This window comes from Misgurnus anguillicaudatus, chromosome 15 (assembly GCF_027580225.2).
Source record: "Misgurnus anguillicaudatus chromosome 15, ASM2758022v2, whole genome shotgun sequence".
NCBI lineage: Eukaryota > Metazoa > Chordata > Actinopteri > Cypriniformes > Cobitidae > Misgurnus > Misgurnus anguillicaudatus.
Window position 1 is genome coordinate 26,998,244 of NC_073351.2, and position 20,900 is coordinate 27,019,143.

General features: G+C 37.7%; 1 protein-coding gene across 1 annotated transcript in view; it reads right to left on the bottom strand.

Annotated features, from left to right (window-relative positions):
* The window catches only part of cdh13 (cadherin 13, H-cadherin (heart)), a 469,469-nt gene that overhangs the window by 271,851 nt on the left and 176,718 nt on the right, over positions 1-20,900 (bottom strand). Inside the window, exons 3-4 of the mRNA XM_055174957.2 lie at positions 17,749-17,960; positions 80-193 (exon numbers count right to left, since the gene is read on the bottom strand). Coding sequence (XP_055030932.1) covers positions 80-193; positions 17,749-17,960 — 326 coding nt within the window. The remainder of the gene's footprint in view (positions 1-79; positions 194-17,748; positions 17,961-20,900) is intronic.

Consider the following 20,900-nt stretch of genomic DNA (forward strand, 5'->3'; position numbering starts at 1 on the left):
TTGTTTCCACACAATAACACCACTGTCGACTCATGCTGTTAATGCTGCAAACCGCTCCAAAATGAAGGTCATACTGTACCTTTCCAATAGAGCGGGGAAACGGAGCTCGTTGGTTCTCGGGGACAAACATGGGTGGAACCAACAGGGATCTCTTTGACCTGTAGGGCATTATGTCTGGTATACCCAGAATCTCCTACAACATACAAAAGAAAAAGTAAATAAATTAGACAAAAATCAAATCAATGTTCATTTCTTTTTTGGTAATGATCTGCAATAAGGTTGTATGTGTTAACATTAGTAAATGTATTAGCTACAGTGCCAAAATTGTTTTATTATTATTTTCAGTAGAAATATCAAAAAAAATTCTTAGATTAAGATGTATTTTCTTGATGAGCAAAATGACCTAAGAAAAAAGTCTAGTTCTTAGACAAAAAATATACAATTTAAGTGAATTTGTGCTTAAAACAAGCAAAATATCTGCCAATGGGGTGAGAAAAACAATCTTGAATAAATCTTTTTCTTAAACACTTAATTCAAGCTAAATTTTCTCACCCCATTGGCAGATATTTATGCTTGTTTGAATTTATTTTAATTGTATAAATTTTGTTTTAAAAATTAGACTTATTGCTCATCAAGAAAATACATCTTGATTTAAGAATTTTTAGATATTTCTACTGAAAATAAAACAAAAATAATAAGTATAAAATGAAATAACAATGAGTACAACTTTTAACATACATTTGATGCTGTGAGAATGAAAGGGACATGGTTTTATATTGACCAAATTAAATGTGTTAATGTATCTTTCACGCTTTATGGTAGGCAGGGTGGACAGATAATTACTTAACATGTTTGATCTGAGTGGTTTCATGAGTTGTTTATGCCTGCCGGGTGTGTGCGAGCGTTGCTTTGTTCCGCTGTTTTGTATGGGAGTCGGTGGGAGGTCTGGTTTGTTTTCCCCCAAAAGTGGGCGTGAACCTGTTCAGAGACATTCTATGACGTTGCGCCGGTTATGTGTACATTTATTTTTTTATCTATTTTATTAAGATACAAACTGAAAATACAGAAAAAATGTGTAAAAAAAATAATTTTCAGGACTAAATGTCTTCTTTAGGCATCGTCGTTGTTTAGTGTGACCTCTCTTGGCACTAAACACATCTTGAGCGTTTTTGAGCAGAATGAAGTTAAAAAGACTAATTTCTTTAAAATGAAAAAATTAGGATTTAATTATATTTAGGTTTAAGACATTTCCTGTATTTTCTGGATGTATTCTATTAGAATACAGAGACTGAGGCTATATCCACACGAAGCCGGTGCATTCCCTATCCGATAATTTTTTTTCCTTGCTCTAAAAAAATAATCCGTAAACACGAAACCACTGAAACCGACTGAAACCGGTGTAGTATATATGCCGGACCAGTATGGGGCGCTGTAATTCTGCTACAGATATACACTATACACGGAGAAGAAGACTTTGAGCATGCGCATAACCAACGTATGGTGTTGTCCATTATCGCTTGTTGGTCAACACAATTGCATAGAAGCAATAGATTTTGCTGTAATAAAGCTAGTAGGCTTTAGTAGCCTCTGTAGCACGAACACAATCACGTAGTCCACCGTTATTGTTGTTGCTGTTACGTGACACGTGATGTAATGACGTTTTCGCTTCACAAAATATACGGATTGGCTGTACAGACAAAACCGCAAGGGTGTCGGTTTCAGATTTATCCACTTTAGGACCAGGTTTCAAAAAATAGCGGTTTCACTCTCTGAAATCGCCGGATCCGTGTGGATGAAACGCCAATACGATAACAAATGTATGCGTATACAGTGATTCGCGTCTCCGTGTGGACAGCCCCTGAGAAACAATTATATATGATCACTATAACATTACAAACACAAATAACCTAATTCTGGCATGGTGGCCTAAGACTTTTGCACAGTACTGTATAAATATATATATATTGTTTGGTTATTTTGTAATGAATATACATCTGTGAGTGGGGAGTTCATAATCTACAGTCAGTCGAACTGGTCATTTTTTTCTAAAGAAACCCTTTCAGGTTAATCACAAGTGTTTATTTGGCAACAACGAACAAAATACTCTGAAGTGTTTCCTTTTATTAAAACATAAAAACATACAACATATCCAATCTCAGCATTTTGCACAGGACAGCGATGAATGTATATTTTCTGCAGGTGTGCGCTCGTGGCTGCAGAAGTTTATTAGCATCTCAATTCAATAACGCAGCTAATCAGCCTCTCTCATGTTATTCACCCTGATTCATTTATTTCTATTCTGTCCTTTTTTCTTTAGACTTTGTCAACACTGGTGCAGTCTGAGCCCCTGAGGGCAATTAGATGGCAGCACAAATTATATTTGTCACTAAGTATTGACAGCATGGTGAAACAGAATATATTAGCACAATGGAAGCAACCCACTGCTCCATGTGGCATGAGCAAATTGGGTGACCTTACATTACATTCACATTCATGCAATTGGCAAACACTTTGACCCAAAGCGACTTATTGGGCATTAAAGCTGTATATTTTATCAGTCCCTGCATATGCACTTGAAAAAATGCTGGGTGATTTTTTTAACCCAACATTGCGTTAAAAAATGAAAAACCCAACCTGCTGGGTTGAAATTTAACCTACAAAAGGTACGTTTACATGCAACAAAATAATCCGTTCGTAATCGTATTGATGGTTCAATCGCATTGAAAAGCCTTCATGTAAACACTTAAAGGGACACTTCACTGATTTGCATTAAGTTTTGTATCGTTAGAACCCCAGTCATGTTTTTTAATGGTCGTGCATCATTCCCTCACTTTCCCCTGAGACGGGAGAAATACAGATTTCAGTGTTGCACTTCCTATCTTTGTCGAAAGTGAAAGTCTACAGACACTCATTCCTCATTTTTTCAAGGTGGGGGCTATGGGTGGGACCCACACACGCTAAAGACCTATTACAGATCAGTGGGTGGGACTTACGAAAATATAAATGGATATATATTTTAGAATCCTAAACTGGAAGCGACAGTCAAAGACTGCAGGGATAAACGGACGTCTGACTATAAAGTGAGTGTTAGGGATGCCCAGCATTTTTTAAAGTGTGTGCATTCGCTATTTAACCCTTGACCTTGAGTTTAGCGCCACCTTTAGCCACTGCAAAACATGCGTGGGGTGTAAATCGGTCATATTTTTATGTTTACAATGTTAACGATGTTTTTGTATCAAAACATAAAACAGCATGATGGCGGTACAGTACTGATACAAACGCAGATATAAAACAAAAAGTGCATTAGTTAAACCTAATCATAGCATAACCTAAAAGGCCGTCCTGATCTGCTCACAAAGAACAATCCATTTGTGAAATGGATCCATCACAAAACCATCCCTAGAGACAGCCTTGGATATTAATGTGACGAAGATGCGTCTTGAACGCCATTCAGACTTGCACTGAAATTGATGCACGCACAGGACCTTACCTCTTTATGTACACAAATTAAAAGTTTATCTTTAACCCACGTGGTCTTAACTGTATTTCATTATTTTTTTTAATCAAGCTCCTGTTGTTTTCTTCCATTAGCACATATACAGCGCTTTTATTGAGGAAATTACTTTCACCGTCCTGCTGTCATGAGCAACAGAAATGTTAATAAACACAAAGATGAATTCTATTATCAGAGCAACTGTGGTATTATAAGTCTTGCCATTGCTTATTGTAAACATAGACAAAAGAAATAAATTGTTATCCTGACATCTCTATTTATTCAGAAAGGTTTTAGAAATCTGCAAACATAACCGGCTGACTCAAAGATGAGGACACAGCACATTATGACGACGATGCGCCACCCCGCAGCATGCATCTGAACTCATTACAATAGTAAATCTATTTCAGCTGCATTACAAGGCCGAAAAAGGGGGAGCGAGGAAGGAGGGGTACAGAATAATATCAGAGGTTGTGACTAGGAATTTATTTTACATCACATTTATGCATTTGCCAGATGCTTTTATTCAAAGCAACCGACAGTGCATTAAAGCAATGCTTTGAGAAATGCTAGCGTGTTTCAACCAATGCTTGGGTAAAATATGAACCACTGGTTTAAAATTAACCTAGAAATGTTCATATTTGTAAACAACCCAGCATTTCTGGAATCGAACACATGACCTTTGCAGTGCTTCTGCTTCAATTACTTTTCATACTACTATGAATCTTGGTTTTAGTTGAATTCTTTGTTTGTCTGCCTTGACATTTACATCCATTTGGCAGACGCCAACTTACAGCGACTTACATTATGTGTGCTCACTAGTTTCAAACCCACAACCTTTTACGCTGCTATCGCATTTATTCAACAGTGAACTACATGAACACTTATCCTTGGGTTTGTTACGTTTAATCCAAACACACAGACTCCATCCAAACCCTTTCCAGTTACCTGAACAAGTACACCCTGTTTGAGTGGTAGCAATGACAGGCTATTTATTGTCTCCTACTCAAATGCCATTGTTTGCCGGGAGGGTGAGGGTGGGACCGTCGGTCACGGCATTTTTTTTTTTATTTGCATCTGAGGCATAGCGCCTGCCGTCCTTGCTGGATGTCTTTGGTCAGGCGTAGCGGCATAGGAGTTGGCAGAGTAATGGTGAAATCCGAGAGGCAGTGCAGACCAGCTATAGCCCACAGGCTGTCAGGATGACTGAATGTATAAAGGTGAAATGGCAGGGATGGAATGAAGCCATTTGTTTGCAGTCCTTCAACACAGCGATGCTGCACGCCGTCACAGCCTGACGGTCTCATCAGCAGAGTGCCGAGGGCAAAACCAACAACAATAAGGATAAACAGAACGCCATGTGTAATGGAGCGGCGTGACGACATACATCATGTGACCACCAATTTCCAGTACATAGAGATATCTGTCTTTTCCCATTTAAGTCTAGAATTTTTTTCTTAACTTTTCATAATCTAAAAATACGTTTTCCACTATAAGAACATTTTGTGAATCATAAAGTTTCTTTAGATGTTAAAGAGCAACTATGGTCCGATTCACAATTTTACATTTCCTTTGGTGTGTATGCGTGTATAAGTACATGTTAACGATATGCAAAAGGTACATACCACAAAGTAAACAATGATGCAGGTTATCGTTTACAACATAAATCTCTTTACTTGGACTACAACAAACACACGGATTGTAGGCAACAGTTTACTTCCTGGGCTTGTCGTAGACAAGACCGACATTATCATAATTCCTCCTGCTTCGGACTCAGCCTGTTAGTTAACTCCTGTTAGCATTGGACTGTGAGCAAATCTTTCAAACATGGTAAGGAGCGTCACATTTCCAGCTGATGTCAGAGGTATTCAGGCCAATCAAAGCGTACAGGTTAGCTGGCCAATAAGGGACACAGTGCTTTTCAAATCGATGAGTTTCGTTCCAAATCAATGCGTTTGAGGAAGACAGAATATCTGGGGTTCCAAAAATGTACAGTATGTGGCAAATAATGTGTTTCTTTAACCATATACCACTCCAACAGATTGTATTATACCAAAAACTACAAATGGGGATGAGTACTCAATTGCTCGAGTACTCGAACATGGCATCGATGATCGATCACGAAAACGATGATCATGTGGGTTTATTTATTTTTGTGGTTATGGCGGCATTTGGATGTCTGGTCAGCATTACAAGCGCCTGTGGTGGTAAAGACTGGGTACGTGTTTGACGTAATTTATTAAAAATCTAGTATGTGTTAATTTTTCTGTCATAGTTTCTTCAAAATTAAGTTTTATTTGAGTGTTCTTAATAAACATATTTTCATTTTCACCATGACGTATATGCCCCACCCTCAGTTAATCGAGTACTCGCTTTTCAGACCTACGGATTAATCGAAATAGAAAAATGTACATAAATGCACATGCCTACCCAAAACACAAAATAACATTGTTTTTAGCAATGCAGGTGCACTTTAAAGTAATAATCCAGGCAAATATCAAATTACCCAATGATTTACTCACCGTCAATCAATCGGAGATACATATGTCCATCACCTTTCAGACGCACAAATTTGAAGTTATTTTAGTAAATGTCTTTGCTATTCCAAGCTTTGTAATGGTAGAAAACAGGGATCAGGGAACAACTTCTCACTTTAAACCCCAAAAAATGCATTCATCCTTTACAGATGGTAATCCACATGGCTTCAAGGGGTTAATAATGGTCTTCTGCAGGTAATCGATGTAAATATTAATAATTGAAACTTTATAAACTGTAATAACTAGCTTCCGGTAACAGTGCCATCTTGGAGAGATTTAGCATAGTGAGCATTCATTGCCATGGGTACGTTGTGACTCTTGTGAATCCAAGATGGCATCGTTACAGGAAGCTAGTTATTATAGTTTATAAAGTTTACAATGCAAGTTTTTCTTTGCATCGATTACCTGTAAAAGACCTTTATTAACCTCTTGGAGTCGTGTGGATTACTTCTGTGAAGGATGGATGCACTTTTTTGGGCTTCCAAGTCAGTTGTTGTTCCCTGATTCATGTTTTCTCTCATTGTAAGCTTGGAAAAGCAAGGGCATTTACTAAAATAACTCCAAATGTGTTAGTCTGAAAGATTATGGACATATGACTGGATTGCTCAAAGAACAAGTTCGGTATTTTACACTTAAAGCCCTGTTTTAAAGATTGTTTATGATGAAATAGAACGGTTTTGACTGAAATTTCGACATATACAGCTGCCCCGAGAATTTTCGGGTGTTTGTTGTATCACCTCCCACCTCTAGAATGGGTATAGGTGCACTGGAACAATCCTTCCTAAAATGGATTAAACTTTAGTTTACAAAGACGTGAAACTCACCGAGTGGTCAGAGGTGTTCACTGATATCCTCACACAAAAATCGCTGCAAAAGATGCTTTCCAACAGGTATTTTAGCATTCGTTGTAAACTTGTGGACCTATTTTTCCAAACGCCTCACACCCGTATATTCTTCCGTTGAGAGCTTTAATAATAGACACTCCAGACCAGTTAGTGGCGATAATCCACCTTTGTCAATTGCAAGACTACAAACAACTTTCCCGGCGCGGAGTAATACCGTCCCTCACAGCACATCTAATACAAGTCAATGGAGTTGGACAAAAACTACAATAAAATCTGTTGGAATGCGTATTTTGCAGCAATTTTTGTGTGAGCACATCACTGAACACCCCCGACCACTCGGTGAGTTTCACGTCTTTGTAAATGAAAGTTTAATGCATTTTAGGAAGGATTGTTCCTGTGCACCTATACACACATTGTAGAGGTGGGAAGTCATACAACAAACACCCGAAAATTCCCGGGCCAGCATCATATGTCCAAATTTCAGTCAAAACCGTTCTATTTCATTATGAACAATCTGAAAACAGGGCTTTAAGTGTAAAATACCGAACTTGTCCTTTAAGAGTGAGTATATCATGGGGTGATTTTGATATTTGGCTGAAGTACCATTTTAAAGGTTTTTTATGGAGCCTTTATAGCACCTTTATTTTTAGAAACTTCCATAAGCACTACCTGCATGCAGTGTTTGCTCATTGCTCCATTCGTAAAGCTTACTGCCTTGCAATCACACGCTAGTAACCGATGTCACACAACACTGTAACCAAGAAGTCCCAGTGGAGAGGTGAACCTGAGGAGCTACGTGGTGGGACATAAACGTTTACAATACACAAGAGAAAACCTGAAGCATGAAAAGTAAGAAGAAACAAAGAAAAACAGTTCAACAAAAGTGGAAGTAAAGAATAGCAAGTTTATGATTAAATAAAATTATGTACTGTGCGGATCTATGATGTAAGGTGGTGTAAAGGTAAAGAAAGTCTCTTTTGAGGTTGAATCAACCCATTTTAAAGCTGAGACTATAAAGGATCATGAAATGTGTGTTGCTAAAAAGAGTAATGACTTTTATTCCTCAGAACTGTGCCTCTCTCCTTCACTCTCATATTCACATTTCAAACATACACGCATAAAATGTAAAGTTGTTTTATGATTTTGATTGTATTAGACACAATTAAATTGTTCATCTTTGCTGTGTTTTTAGTGCAGAGATTTTTTTCTAGTCTGCATCACAGTATTTACTGCTGTAGTTAATAAATATTTAAACAGATAGCGTTTCTATGTCTATTTTTAAGTTTCATTTTAATCTTTTCAGTTAATCATGTTAAATACATGCATAAGCTACTCTTTTCAAACATTATAGACTGCATGTTTTTATTAAAAATAGTGCTTTACTTAGCCTTATCAGAGCTATCATGTAAATCAGGGATGCAAACTCATCAGGGGTACAAAAGTGACAAAGATGCAAGCTCGAGTTAGATGGATGGATATATTATATATTTTAAATGCTTAAAGAGGACATTTCACAAGACTTTTTTGAGAAGTAAAATAAATCTTTGGTGTCCCCAGAGTACATATGTGAAGTTCTAGCTCAAAATACCCCATCGATAATTTATTATAACATGTTAAAATTGCCACTTTGTAGGTGTGAGCAAAAATGTGCAGTTTTTGGGTGTGTCCCTTTAAATGCAAATGAGCTGATCTCTGCACTAAATGGCAGAGCCGTGGTTGGATAGTGCAGGTTAAGAGGTGGTATTGTTATAATAAGATACCCTTCTGACATCACAAGGGGAGCCACATTTAAATGATCAATTTTTTCACATGCTTGGAGAGAATGGTTTACCTCAACTAAGTTGATTTTTTTCACATTTTCTAGGTTGATAGAAGCACCGCGGACCAGTGGTGTAGTCTAGATTTTTGTAGGGAGTATACTCAGATTTTTCCCTCTCACCCTTATGCTAACTCGTCCCAGCGCAACGCACCACCACACTCACAGATGCATACAGTATGGATCTTCATGTAACAGAGCATTCTGAAAGTGTACTCATAAACACATAAACTGAATGTGTTATCAACATGTCAGTTTATTATAAGAAAAAAAAAGAGTTTAACAGCCAATGGGTTTACAGCTGGGGAAACTGGACTGATTTTTAGACTGGTTTAGTGTAAATCAACATCTAACTCGGGGCCAAAACTTACTCAACTGTTAATTAAAATAAAATCAACTGTTTACAATCTTCAATCCGTGGCTAACACATGCATAACTATTGATAACATTACCATGTGTAATTTAATGGTGTGAATGTTTTTAATTAATACACATTTAAGATGACCATGAATTAACTCTAATACAGCAAATTCTAATAATTAAATTTGCATAGTCATTTATATAAAAAGCTTATTTTTTGCATATAATACAAGCATTGTCTAAAAATGAAAATAGGCTTTTACTTAATTATTATTACAAGACCATCATGTAGCCTAGACACCAAAACCAAGTGAAGAAAATTATCTCTTTAATTTGCAAGTCTGAACTGAACATCAACGCAGACATGAATTTCCTCACAGAAGTTTAAGATCATATATCATAGAAGTTTAAGATATATAAGATCATATCTTGAACGTAGATATATAAATGAACACAGAGAAGGGAAGCACAAGCAAACATGCTGAAAGAGGCCAAAAACCATCAGGACATAAACGGGCTTATTTTATTGCACTTGAAACCTTACCTCGAGATAAAGTATTAAACTGGACTGATGATTTAAATGTTGTTTACTCACATGTGCGTTGTTAACTCTCCGGATAACTCTCATTCACTTCTCCACGGACTGTTTGCTTACAGTGTCACGTGAGCAGCTACACTGCAGGTTCAACTTCATTTGGCGCTAAGCAGACCTCTTGGTGATGTCAAAGTACCGCGAGAGCGATTCAAAGCAGATTTCTCCATGTGATAACTGTAATCGCTCTCGCACTACTTTGTTGTCACTCGCCTGTGGGTTCTTGTGGTGCCACAGCAGTCTGCTCCCCAGTAACTCTAGCGCCGCTATAGTATTAATTTGATTTCATACGCCGATCGGATCGCGCAGTTCGGCAGGAAGTCAAACACACCAAATATATAGCTTATGTATATCCATTTAAACCCGCTAAAGTAGCAAGTGTAGCATGCTAATGGTTAGTGCTTCACATCTAAATTATGACTAAAAGTTTGAAATGTCACAAAACCATGCTGTTACGCATCCTCACGCTATTTTTAGTGGGTATACGGAAATCCTTGACAATTTCTAGTGGGTATACGGCGTAGTCCTGCGTATCACGTAGACTACACCACTGCCGCGGACCCAATTATAGCACTTAAACATGGAAAAAGTCAGATATTTGTGATATGTCCCCTTTAAAGCAGCGTATTGTAGAATTAAATACTGCATTTCTGTATTTCAAAAACCAAGTTATTTTTGGCATAAGGTCCAAATTTTTACACCACAGTGACCTGCAGAGATTGCTGAGCATCAATGTGTCCTTCAGCTCATCTGTGAAACCCTGCATGGTAGGACAGCATCATATCAGTCCCTCAGCGGAGATCACCTTGGCAGTTACGGCTTGAAAATACGCAATATATCCTCCCGTCATAAGAGGAGTTCATGTTATTCTCATCCCCTACATAAGGGGCATGAGTGACAAATCGACGGGCATTACAGTGAAGATGAAACGCCTCCGTCACCACATCGACTGAGCGATGGAAAAAAGAAGAGAGAGTGATGGAACTCTAAGAGCCTTCTCTTTTTGAAAAATCAAGGTCTTTGTTGAGGTTATTGATGAACTCCTTCACTACTCTTCCCAGACGTATTCTCAAGGACAGAGGGGTGTCAAGCACCGTTCTGAGATCAGTCCAAAATCACCCTTGTCTCTGTTCACTATATGCTTTCCCTCGCGATGATGAACGCTGCTGGCTTTAGCCTGCTGACGTCCTGAAAAGAAGACTGTCATGAATATTTAATGTTTTCTGTTCATAAATTACAGAGGTACAATCATCCCTGCTTCAGCGTTCTCCTTTCTATAAGAGAGTTTGAGCTCTCATTAATAACTGATATGGGAGGCTTATAAATCCCAGACATAGAGCTGCATTGAGGATTACAGTTCTTGGTCGTTTATCAAATAAACACTGAAGTTTAAATCATACTTCAACTTAAAAGTTGATTTCGCTCAACTTGTGGCATCATCTTTTGTGCTTTGGTAAGTAAATGTGGCTTAAGTCCTAATTCTGAGATTAGGAGCATCAAATATTTTTTTATTGATTCCACTTTAATTTCAATAATTTTCAGGACCTTACTTAGTTTATATTAAAGATATCAAGTTAATATTTATTTATATGCTTTACATGATGTAGGATGATTTTATGTAGACAATATATCACTAAACATGACTTTTGCTAGATTTTCACGGGCTGGGTTACAAAATCAAATAATGCCAATCATGTGTCTGAATAACAACTTGGTTTCCCTCTTACCCAACCTTTCTCGTGTAGTTAACAGACCACATAGTGACTTTCGGAAGAAAATGTCGACTTAAACCCTCAGATTTTGATATTAATCAAAACTCATCATTAAATAAGACTAAGAGTGAGCAGAGGGAAGACGTCCTTGTCAATCCTGCCATTTTGCTGCTGACTGCTGTATCGAGCTGTATCATTACTCAAGTTCAATGTTCATTTATCCAGACAGAGACGCGAGCCTGGTTGCCAGACAGAAACCTACGGTTTTGCATTGCAGATTCGCTGCCTGTAGTGATTCATTACAACAGTTTTTGTTCCTGTGTAACTCTCCTGGGAACTAGCAGGGAAACAAACAAAGCTACTAGTTGGAAAGGCAAGCATGACTGCTCACCATAGCACAGTACTGTATGTTGTGCTTTAGATGCTGGATACTGTAGGATACTTTACTAGTTTCAACAGAGGGATCATAGTGGTCAACCAGCGTTATGGACAGACCGGCATTAAATCAGCTCTAACCAGTAAAAGTACACACGGTAAAACAATTTTGCTTTAAAATTTTTAGTTAATTCAATTCAAATTGCTTTCCTCAAAAGCATTGATTTTGTACCAAACTCATTGATCTAAAAAGCGCTGTTTCCCTGATTGGCCAGCTAATCTGTACGTTGTGATTGGCCTGAATTACCTCTGACGTCAGCCGGAAATGTGACGCTTCTTACCATGTTTGAAAGATTCGGTCACAATGCAATGCTAACAGGAGTTAACTTACAGTCTGTGAGTCTGAAGTGGGAGGAATTATGATAATGTCGGTCTTGTCTACATCACCAATCCCAGGAAGTAAACTTGCCTAAAGTTGCCTACAAACCGTGTGTTTGTTGTAGTCCAAGAAAAGAGATTTACTTTGAAGACGATAACTCGCGTCATCGTTTACTTTGGAGTATGTACCCTTTGCATATCGTTAAAATGTACTAATACACACTTACACATCAAAGCAATTATCATTTTCACGTATAGCGCCACATTGTTTAAATAGCAAATGCATTTGTGCCCAATTTTGCGTTCTGGTCTGAAAACGAGGTGTGTTCAGGCACATTGTTGGCGCGTTGCTATTTTGAGGCAACTAAAATAGACTATACCATTGACCAACAAAAACCTGTTCTAAAGTCTAAAGTCAATGGTGCAATATGTTTGTTATTTAAAGAGCACGGTAGTAATAAGCACCTATAAACGGGAAGACAATGCGGGTTTGCTTATCACATACATTAATGCGCAGCAGCACAAAAACGATTAAAATGTAAAAGATTATTATTGAGTCTCTTGGACATAAATGAAGACCGATTATGAGACGTTAGAAGGCGTAAAGAGCTGCTTCGCCTGTAGCCTGGTAAGTAAATAAATGCTTTGCTTTAAACAAATGCATCTATTTTAAAATGTTTTTTTAAATGCTACCCCATGGATTTATTGTATATGATGACTTTTACCTGTGGATATGGTGAGATGAGAACCTTTTTTAAGTAATGCTTTAAAAAAACATGCCGCTGTCCGAGTGCTGAAACAGCTCTCTGCACATTTGTAATTTTTTTGTTACAAATAAAGTATTTTAAGAGTACAACCCTGCATATTTAAAAATTATTTTATGAGATTACAATGATTATGTAGGATATTAATACATTTACAGCGATTAAAAGCCTGCTGTTTTTACTTTCATGTCTAAAAGAAAACGGCTTTTAAAGGTTTTAATCCAAAATAACAATTTCAATACAAGTGAAAACAACAAAATTGTTTAACATTAATCTTAATTGGTGGTCTTCTTCCTCAGCTTAGTTTTTCAGTTTACAAACTCCGTTATCTAAATAGGGATTAGACATAGCGCCAGCGCAACTGGGTTTTAAATGGGGGTGATATTTAAGACTCTCATTGGTTTATTGCAAGTTACGCCCAAAACACACACATTACTCATTACAAGAACAACCCTTTTCAACCCTGAGCTCGGTGCACAAACCATTTTTCCCATCGTTAAATTAGCAAAAGTAGAATCGGACCATTTAGACAGTGCGTCGTGCGCTTTAGACAATGCCCTTAGATCGTTAAAATAGGGCCCTAAATGTTTAACTCTTTCCCCGCCATTGACGAGATATCTCGTCAATCAAGAGAAAACGCTTCCCCGCCAATGACGAGTATTTCCGTCTTTCCGCAATACCGCTATTATTATTATTGCCCTTCCGCAACTTTTAAACCCGGAAGTATTGCCCTCTGGCAAGCTGCTGCATGTCTGTGTCTGCTTAAAGATCGCTCTGAATGGGATCTCTATGAAAAGTGCGTCACAAAAATGGAATTATCTCTGCTTTTTGCTCAAAATGTGGTGTTTTTGCAGAAACCTACCCATATTCAAAAGCTGATTACAAAAGAACTACTGAAGGTAGGATGAAACTGATTTTTTTGTTTGAAAGCAGAGGGGGTCTGTTCTTTCATTTGGTATATTGTATGTTTATATATCTGAAGAAGAACATTTTCTGGAAGGCATTAAACTTTGGTGAAAATCATGAAAAACGCTGGTGCTGGCTGGCAACTTTTTTAAAAAATGCTGGCGGTGAAAGAGTTAAGAAAAGTCTGCGTGGGGAGTTAATTTGGAGTGTTACGTTTGGATTTTACCATTTAAATTTTTTTTACTGGGGCAAAACCCATTAAAAAGGTCCTAAATATGTACTTTTGTATATATTTGGTACCAGTGTGTACCTTTGAGGTACTATTAGGAGCGATTCACATTTCACGTCTTTTGTACGCTCAAGTTCATTATTTCAAATAGGCGCGCGGTATACGCACTCATAATGGAAGTGACGCAGTCGCGACGCGCACGCAATGTGACGCGCTTGTTTTACCAGGCACATCCACACCGCATCGAGTTAAAAAAATGTCAACTTTTCAGAATGCCGCAAGCGCACCACAGATCATGTGACAAGAACCAACCGACGATCAAATTTTCTGCGCGGTTTTAGAGGCAAAATGTGAACCGCCCCTTAGGCACTCTTTGATGTACCTCTGAGGTAGTAATATGAACTATTTAGGTGCAAAGGTATACTTTTAAAAAGCGTCCTATCCTAGTTAAAGTACATCTAGGGACTATTTTTTTTATCTTTTTTGATAGCATTATCTAGCAGATCATTTTTTATAAAAACATTACATGCTATATCCTGTGTAACTAAAAGACTGCATGACCAAATGACAACTCCTAAATATTCAAAGCTCTACATTACTACAACTGTACAAGTCTGTAGACATCAAGAAAGACAACAACTTACAGAAATAAACAATACAGATTTCCAATCTGTAACCTTGTGACTGGGTCAAACTGACATCCCATTCTTTAGAAAAGCGAACAAATGAAAAGTGAGTTAGAGGGTGAGAACCCAATACATCATCGACCCTTCAATCTTCCACTTTTACTGCACGGTGACAGACGGACAAATATGAAACGTCAAAGCCTTGTAAATCACCCAGTTTTTTTTGCATTCCATTCGGAAAAGTGATTTCATCTCATTCCACACCAATGAAATACTGCGAGGAAAACAAATCATGAAATTAATTTGTATATTGATCCTCTGTAAAATACTGAATGATCGCTTAAATTCACAGCTTTCTCGTAATGTCTTCCATTTCACCCTGGCTGTGCTTCTATGGCAACTAGAATTACAGCGCGTCAGCCTCCGGGGAAGATAAAAGCCTTTTCCATTTCCACTCACACTTATCAATAATCAAAATCCAATAAAACGGGCATTAAGTCAAATATTGCATCAATAAGCAGCCGCTTCCCTTTGGCGTTCGTGTGACTTTCTGGGAACAAACCAGACGGGTATATTTTTGAAGGCTTACCCAGACTCTGATTACAGGATATGTGATCCATAATGACCCCGCTTTCAGCCTCTTCATTCGCTACTATGCTCTCTACAATTACTTCACACAGCCTATACATTTCATTTGAGAGTATAATATCACAAAAAGGAGGGGGCTTGTTGCTTTTCATTCACCGTGCCTTGAAGAGCGCTATAAGCAGTTACGGGTACTACCTGATTGATTCTGAAATTCAGTGCATGCCTAAAAGAAAGGGTGACATTGATGTGTAACAACCGGTCATTGTGCTTTAAGTGTGTACTGAATAATATGGCTACCTTACTAACAGAGCCATCATGACCTCTACCGTAGACACTCATCTGGAGGACTTACATCTTATGGGTACCTGATACAACTATTGAAACTGCGAATGCATTTATTCAAACCTTCAGTATGCGACTCATTTGATCAGAGCAGACTGAATGATTAAAAAGCAGTGGAGTGAAAGAGACATTTTAAATTAAATATGAAAGAATAGTAGAAATTCATATTAGATGACACTGGATCAGCCAAATGATATTAAAATTAGCTGACTTCTTACTTTCTGTAGGAGCACATTCGATCATGTTTGACCAATTTTAACATCATGCAACATTCTGCATATACCAATTCAACATTCTTTATATATACTGTATAGCTATATAGCATGTATACTGCATATAAAAAAGTTTTGGAAGCAGCTGTCTGGATTAGGCCTAAGTTATATTAGGACATTTAGGTAGTTTTCACAAACATACCTTGCAAAAAAACATTACTGGTGTGCATCTTGAGACAAAACAATGGCACTGATATACACTCACCTAAGGGATTATTAGAAACACCAGTTCAATTTCTAATTAATGTAATTATCTAATCAACCAATCACATGGCAGTTGCTTCAATGCATTTAGGGGTGTGGTCCTGGTCAAGACAATCTCCTGAACTCCAAACTGAATGTCAGAATGGGAAAGAAAGGTGATTTAAGCTATTTTGAGCATGGCATGGTTGTTGGTGCCAGACGGGCCGGTCTAAGTATTTCACAATCTGCTCAGTTACTGGGATTTTCACGCACAACCATTTCTAGGGATTATAAAGAATGGTGTGAAAAGGGAAAAACGACCATTATACGACAGTCCTGTGAGCGACAATGCCTTGTTGATGCAAGAGTTCAGAGGAGAATGAGCCGACTGATTCAAGCTGATAGAACATCAACTTTGACTGAAATAACCACTTGATACAACAAAGGTATGCAGCAAAGCATTTGTGAAGCCACAACACGCACATCCTTGAGGCGGATGAGCTACAACAGCAGAAGACCCCACCGGGTACCACTCATCTTCACTACAAATAGGAAAAAGAGGCTACAATTTGCATGAGCTCAACAAAATTGTACAGTTGAAGACTAAAAAATGTTGCCTGGTGTCTGATGAGTCTCGATTTCTCTTGAGACATTCAGATGGTAGAGTCATGCGCACTAAAAGTCTAGAATTTTTATGACGTCACACTACAGAGGCAAAAATAGGATTTTTTTTCAGAAATATATTTAAGCACTTTCAATGACCTGTATCTATTTGTTTATTTTTAAAAAACTTTCCAGGGCCTTAAATTATTTTCCCCAGATTCACAATTTTTTAAGGATTTCAAGAAGCCATGGGGACCCTGTATGTTAAGATATGTCAATGCAAAATGTTTTAAAATTAAGGCAGTTCAAACATGCATTTTAGCCTAGGACCAGGATAAGCCAATTGTATAATTTATATTATTTACATGTTTTAATTTCATTCATTTAATGTATCTAAGTTGCACTACAAACTACAGACCAATGAAATAATCAATCTTTTTAAAGTAACACACCAAAGTTGGATGAAAATAAAAAAATATATATTCTTCATTTTTTCATTTTTATGCAACAGAATAAAATGTAACAGATTCTTATCTAAATTATGTAAGAAAACTATTATATGCAAAACAGATATTTTTCAAGAATTCACTTTATTTATTTACGCCAGGGGTCTCCAACCTTTTTGTGGGCAAGGGATGAAGGGCTACTTTTTTAAATAGTCTACTCAAAACTTTTATGTTTTACTTGTTGATATGTTTTAGTATTGTTTAAATGTTAACAAATGTAAACCAAGCCAAGCTAATATAATAAATATGTAATAAATAAATATTACAATTCAATAGAATGTCCTTTGGCGGGCACCACGTTGAAGATTTACACTTTAGTGCCTCTGAAGTCATGTGTCAGTCAAACATTGCCCCTTAATAAAAAAAAATGTCCTCTCCATAAAATATGTGTCGGTCCCCAAACAGAGACCATGACAGTATATGATGGATAATTTTGTTTTGTTTTCTGAGTCTGTCAAAATAACAGCACCGAAGACACTGACTGACACAGTCCAATTATGGGTGTGCGGCCGTACAAGAACACAGTTTGAGATCACACTGTAAGAGATGACAAGACTGAAGGCTTTATGCCTGTAACAAAGCCATTGATCGAAAAATCCACACAAAGAAATCCACACCTACCCTGAGCGTCTGAGGGGATCTGGGTGGTGCTCCAGTAATGGTCACCTGTGTCATATCATCAACGTGTTTGTTGACACCATGGATGAACATGACATCTCCGCTGTCAATCACGTCTCTTCTAGGAACCAGATACAGGTTCTCATCTATTAGAAAGTCTGGGTTTGACACTTCAAACTCAACACCCTCGTTTCCCATGCAGTCGTCGAACATAACTGTGAAGACAAACACAGAAAAAACAAGTAACATTAACTGATGATAAAGAGAAAACTGATGTAGTGCTATCATGCTGGCACTAAAGAGTCGCATATGCTAGTGAGATAACACATTTTGCAAACAACACATAAACACATAAATATTTTATTGTATCTAGTGGATGTTTTTTTTTTTGCTATTCTCATAGTGAAACAAACAAACAAAAAAAAGATATTTTTGCTTGTCTGCTGGATCTCAAAGCAAGGATTTTACTGAAGTTATATAAAAAGCAATTCTTGTCTTAGTGAAAGTGTGATGTCACTTAAACTGTTAAGCGTCGCCGTCACCTAAGTTTGCATTAATATTGTTGATGTAAATTTTAATCCATCACTGCAAACTATATATCGTTGGAAAGGTCTAAGCCTCCAGAATAGACATTTCAACAGTGTTTTATAAAATAAATTATGTAGGGAGAGTAATTGATTCATTTATGAAGAGAGTGTGCCTCAAAACATTTATTTTCTGCTAAATGTCACTGTCCCACCAGCAGGACGCCTACATTTACTTCAATGTTTGCATATGAATTCTTATCTAATCATGACAAAACTGTATATTGTTTGAAAGCTCCAAGAGTGTAGATTTAAAGGAATAGTCTACTCATTTTCAATATTAAAATATGTTATTACCTTAACTAAGAATTGTTGATACATCCCTCTATCATCTGTGTGCGTGCACGTAAGCGCTGGAGCGCGCTGCGACGCTTCGATAGCATTTAGCTTAGCCCCATTCATTCAATGGTACCATTTAGAGATAAACTTAAAAGTGACCAAACACATCAACGTTTTTCCTATTTGGGACGAGTGGTTGTACGAGCAGGTTTGGTGGTACAGGGTAGAACGTGGCGCTTTTCTAAGTGGATTTAAAGGAGGAACTATATTTTATGGCGTAATAGCACTTTTAGGAGTACTTCGACTCGCCTAAAAAGTCCGCTCCCCTTCTCACTCTCATAATGGGAGAGGGAGGGTGTTACTGCGCCGAGTCGAAGTACTCCCAAAAGTGCTATTACGCCATAAAATGTAGCTCCTCTTTTAAAGCGCTACGTTTTATTTTGTACCACCAAACTTGCTCGTATAACTACTCGTCTTAAATAGGAAAAACGTTGATGTGTTTGATCACTTCTAACTTTATCTCTAAATGGTACCATTGAATGAATGGGGCTAAGCTAAATGCTATCGAAGCGTCGCAGCGCGCTCCAGCGCTTACGTGCACGCACACAGATGATAGAGGGATGTATCAACAATTCTTAGTTAAGGTAATAACATATTTTAATATTGAAAATGAGTAGACTATTCTTTTAACTCAATAGGGTGGGGTGACGCTTAAAAGGTTAAGCTTTGTTTAAGTCGCGCTTTGGTCCGCAACGCGAGCCTCTGCTGATCGCACGCACATCTCAACAAACACACTAGGGTGTTTATAGTTGACCCACTCGCTATTGCACTATTCTTTGAACCGCCAGGGGGCGGCCCGAGCAATCAAGTCAAAAACAAACACAAAGAAGAGGATAGAAGTCGTCGTCCGCTGGAACAACCCTGGTGCTTCTGACATCATAACTTGATATTTAAATATGAAACAGGAATTAAACAACACTCTCTTAAATATGTCTTTATTAAACATTATCATTTTATTAACGTTTTTACTATACAAGCAATATAGAAATCTTAAGGTATGTATTTTATTCCTCGTCCAGTGGTTTATAAAATACAAATATAAGCCAAAATTCTGAATCATATGTAAAAGAATTTGTGTGTTAAACTGATAAGTTTCCATACTTTACTTCCAGAGTGTCAGATAAATAATATATGCATTGTTTTGCATGGATTGATCAAAGAGATACTTCACAGGTTTGCCTGCTCTGACAGAATCACCTCGAGTTAGGTCATTTTTGGATGCAGAGCCGCGTGCGCAGTTACAAAAATTGTCGTGCACACCTCCAACCAAATGGGGTCACCGCGTTGACGTCATTTTTACCGCTTGCACCAACGCGCCCGTGCGGACGTGTCGACTATAAACATAGCTTAAGAAGGTGACTACAAATTTAGTCAGGGGTTCAATCGTCAATAGCCAATAAAATATGATTCATTTATTTGTGGATACTGACATTAAATAAAAAACCCTAAACCTTCGCAATATCGACCCTCCATGCACACACAAACACCCATCAGGTCTGAAAGATAAAGATACTGCCACACCGGCTCAGTTTATCCTCTCTGATAATGTCCATCTAACACTTATCTCAATGCCCCATACCTCGTTTTTGCTCCTTCGTCCTCGCTGACATATTCCTACTCGCATTTCCATTCCCGATCCTATTTTGCTCATCTATAACTTTTATCCTTCACCATCCTGAGGCTCTAAGTTACATGCCTGCAATGCAAGGTGACCTAAGTGTGGGCCGATTTGATTTGGGTGCGACTTGTATGTACATACGGACACAGATTAAAACCCTGCAGCCCTTGAACCCTCAATGTTTGTCTTAAAGATGAAGAGAAAAGTGCGACTGACTGAAACCCTATCTAAATGAACTATTTTTATGCACTTGTTAAAGGTTTAATTTGAGTGAGTGAGGATTGGTGCCAATTGCATTCTCAATAACATTTTTACAATAACAAAAGACTAAAGTGACAATAGATCCAGAAACAGAGGTGTTAAGCATGACACCAGTAATGAAAGAATCGGTAGTAAATAAGTTTAAATGCTTAGCACCCTACACTGTTGGTCAAAATATGTACGCCATCTGTCACTGGGGCAGTACCCTTCAAAATGGTCCTATTATGTACCATTAGGTACATATATGTCTACATTTAGTACCAAAATGTACCTTTGAGATACTAATATGTATCTGTTAGGTACTAATATGAACTCTTTAGATGCAAATGTGTACTTTTGAAAGCATACGGCCC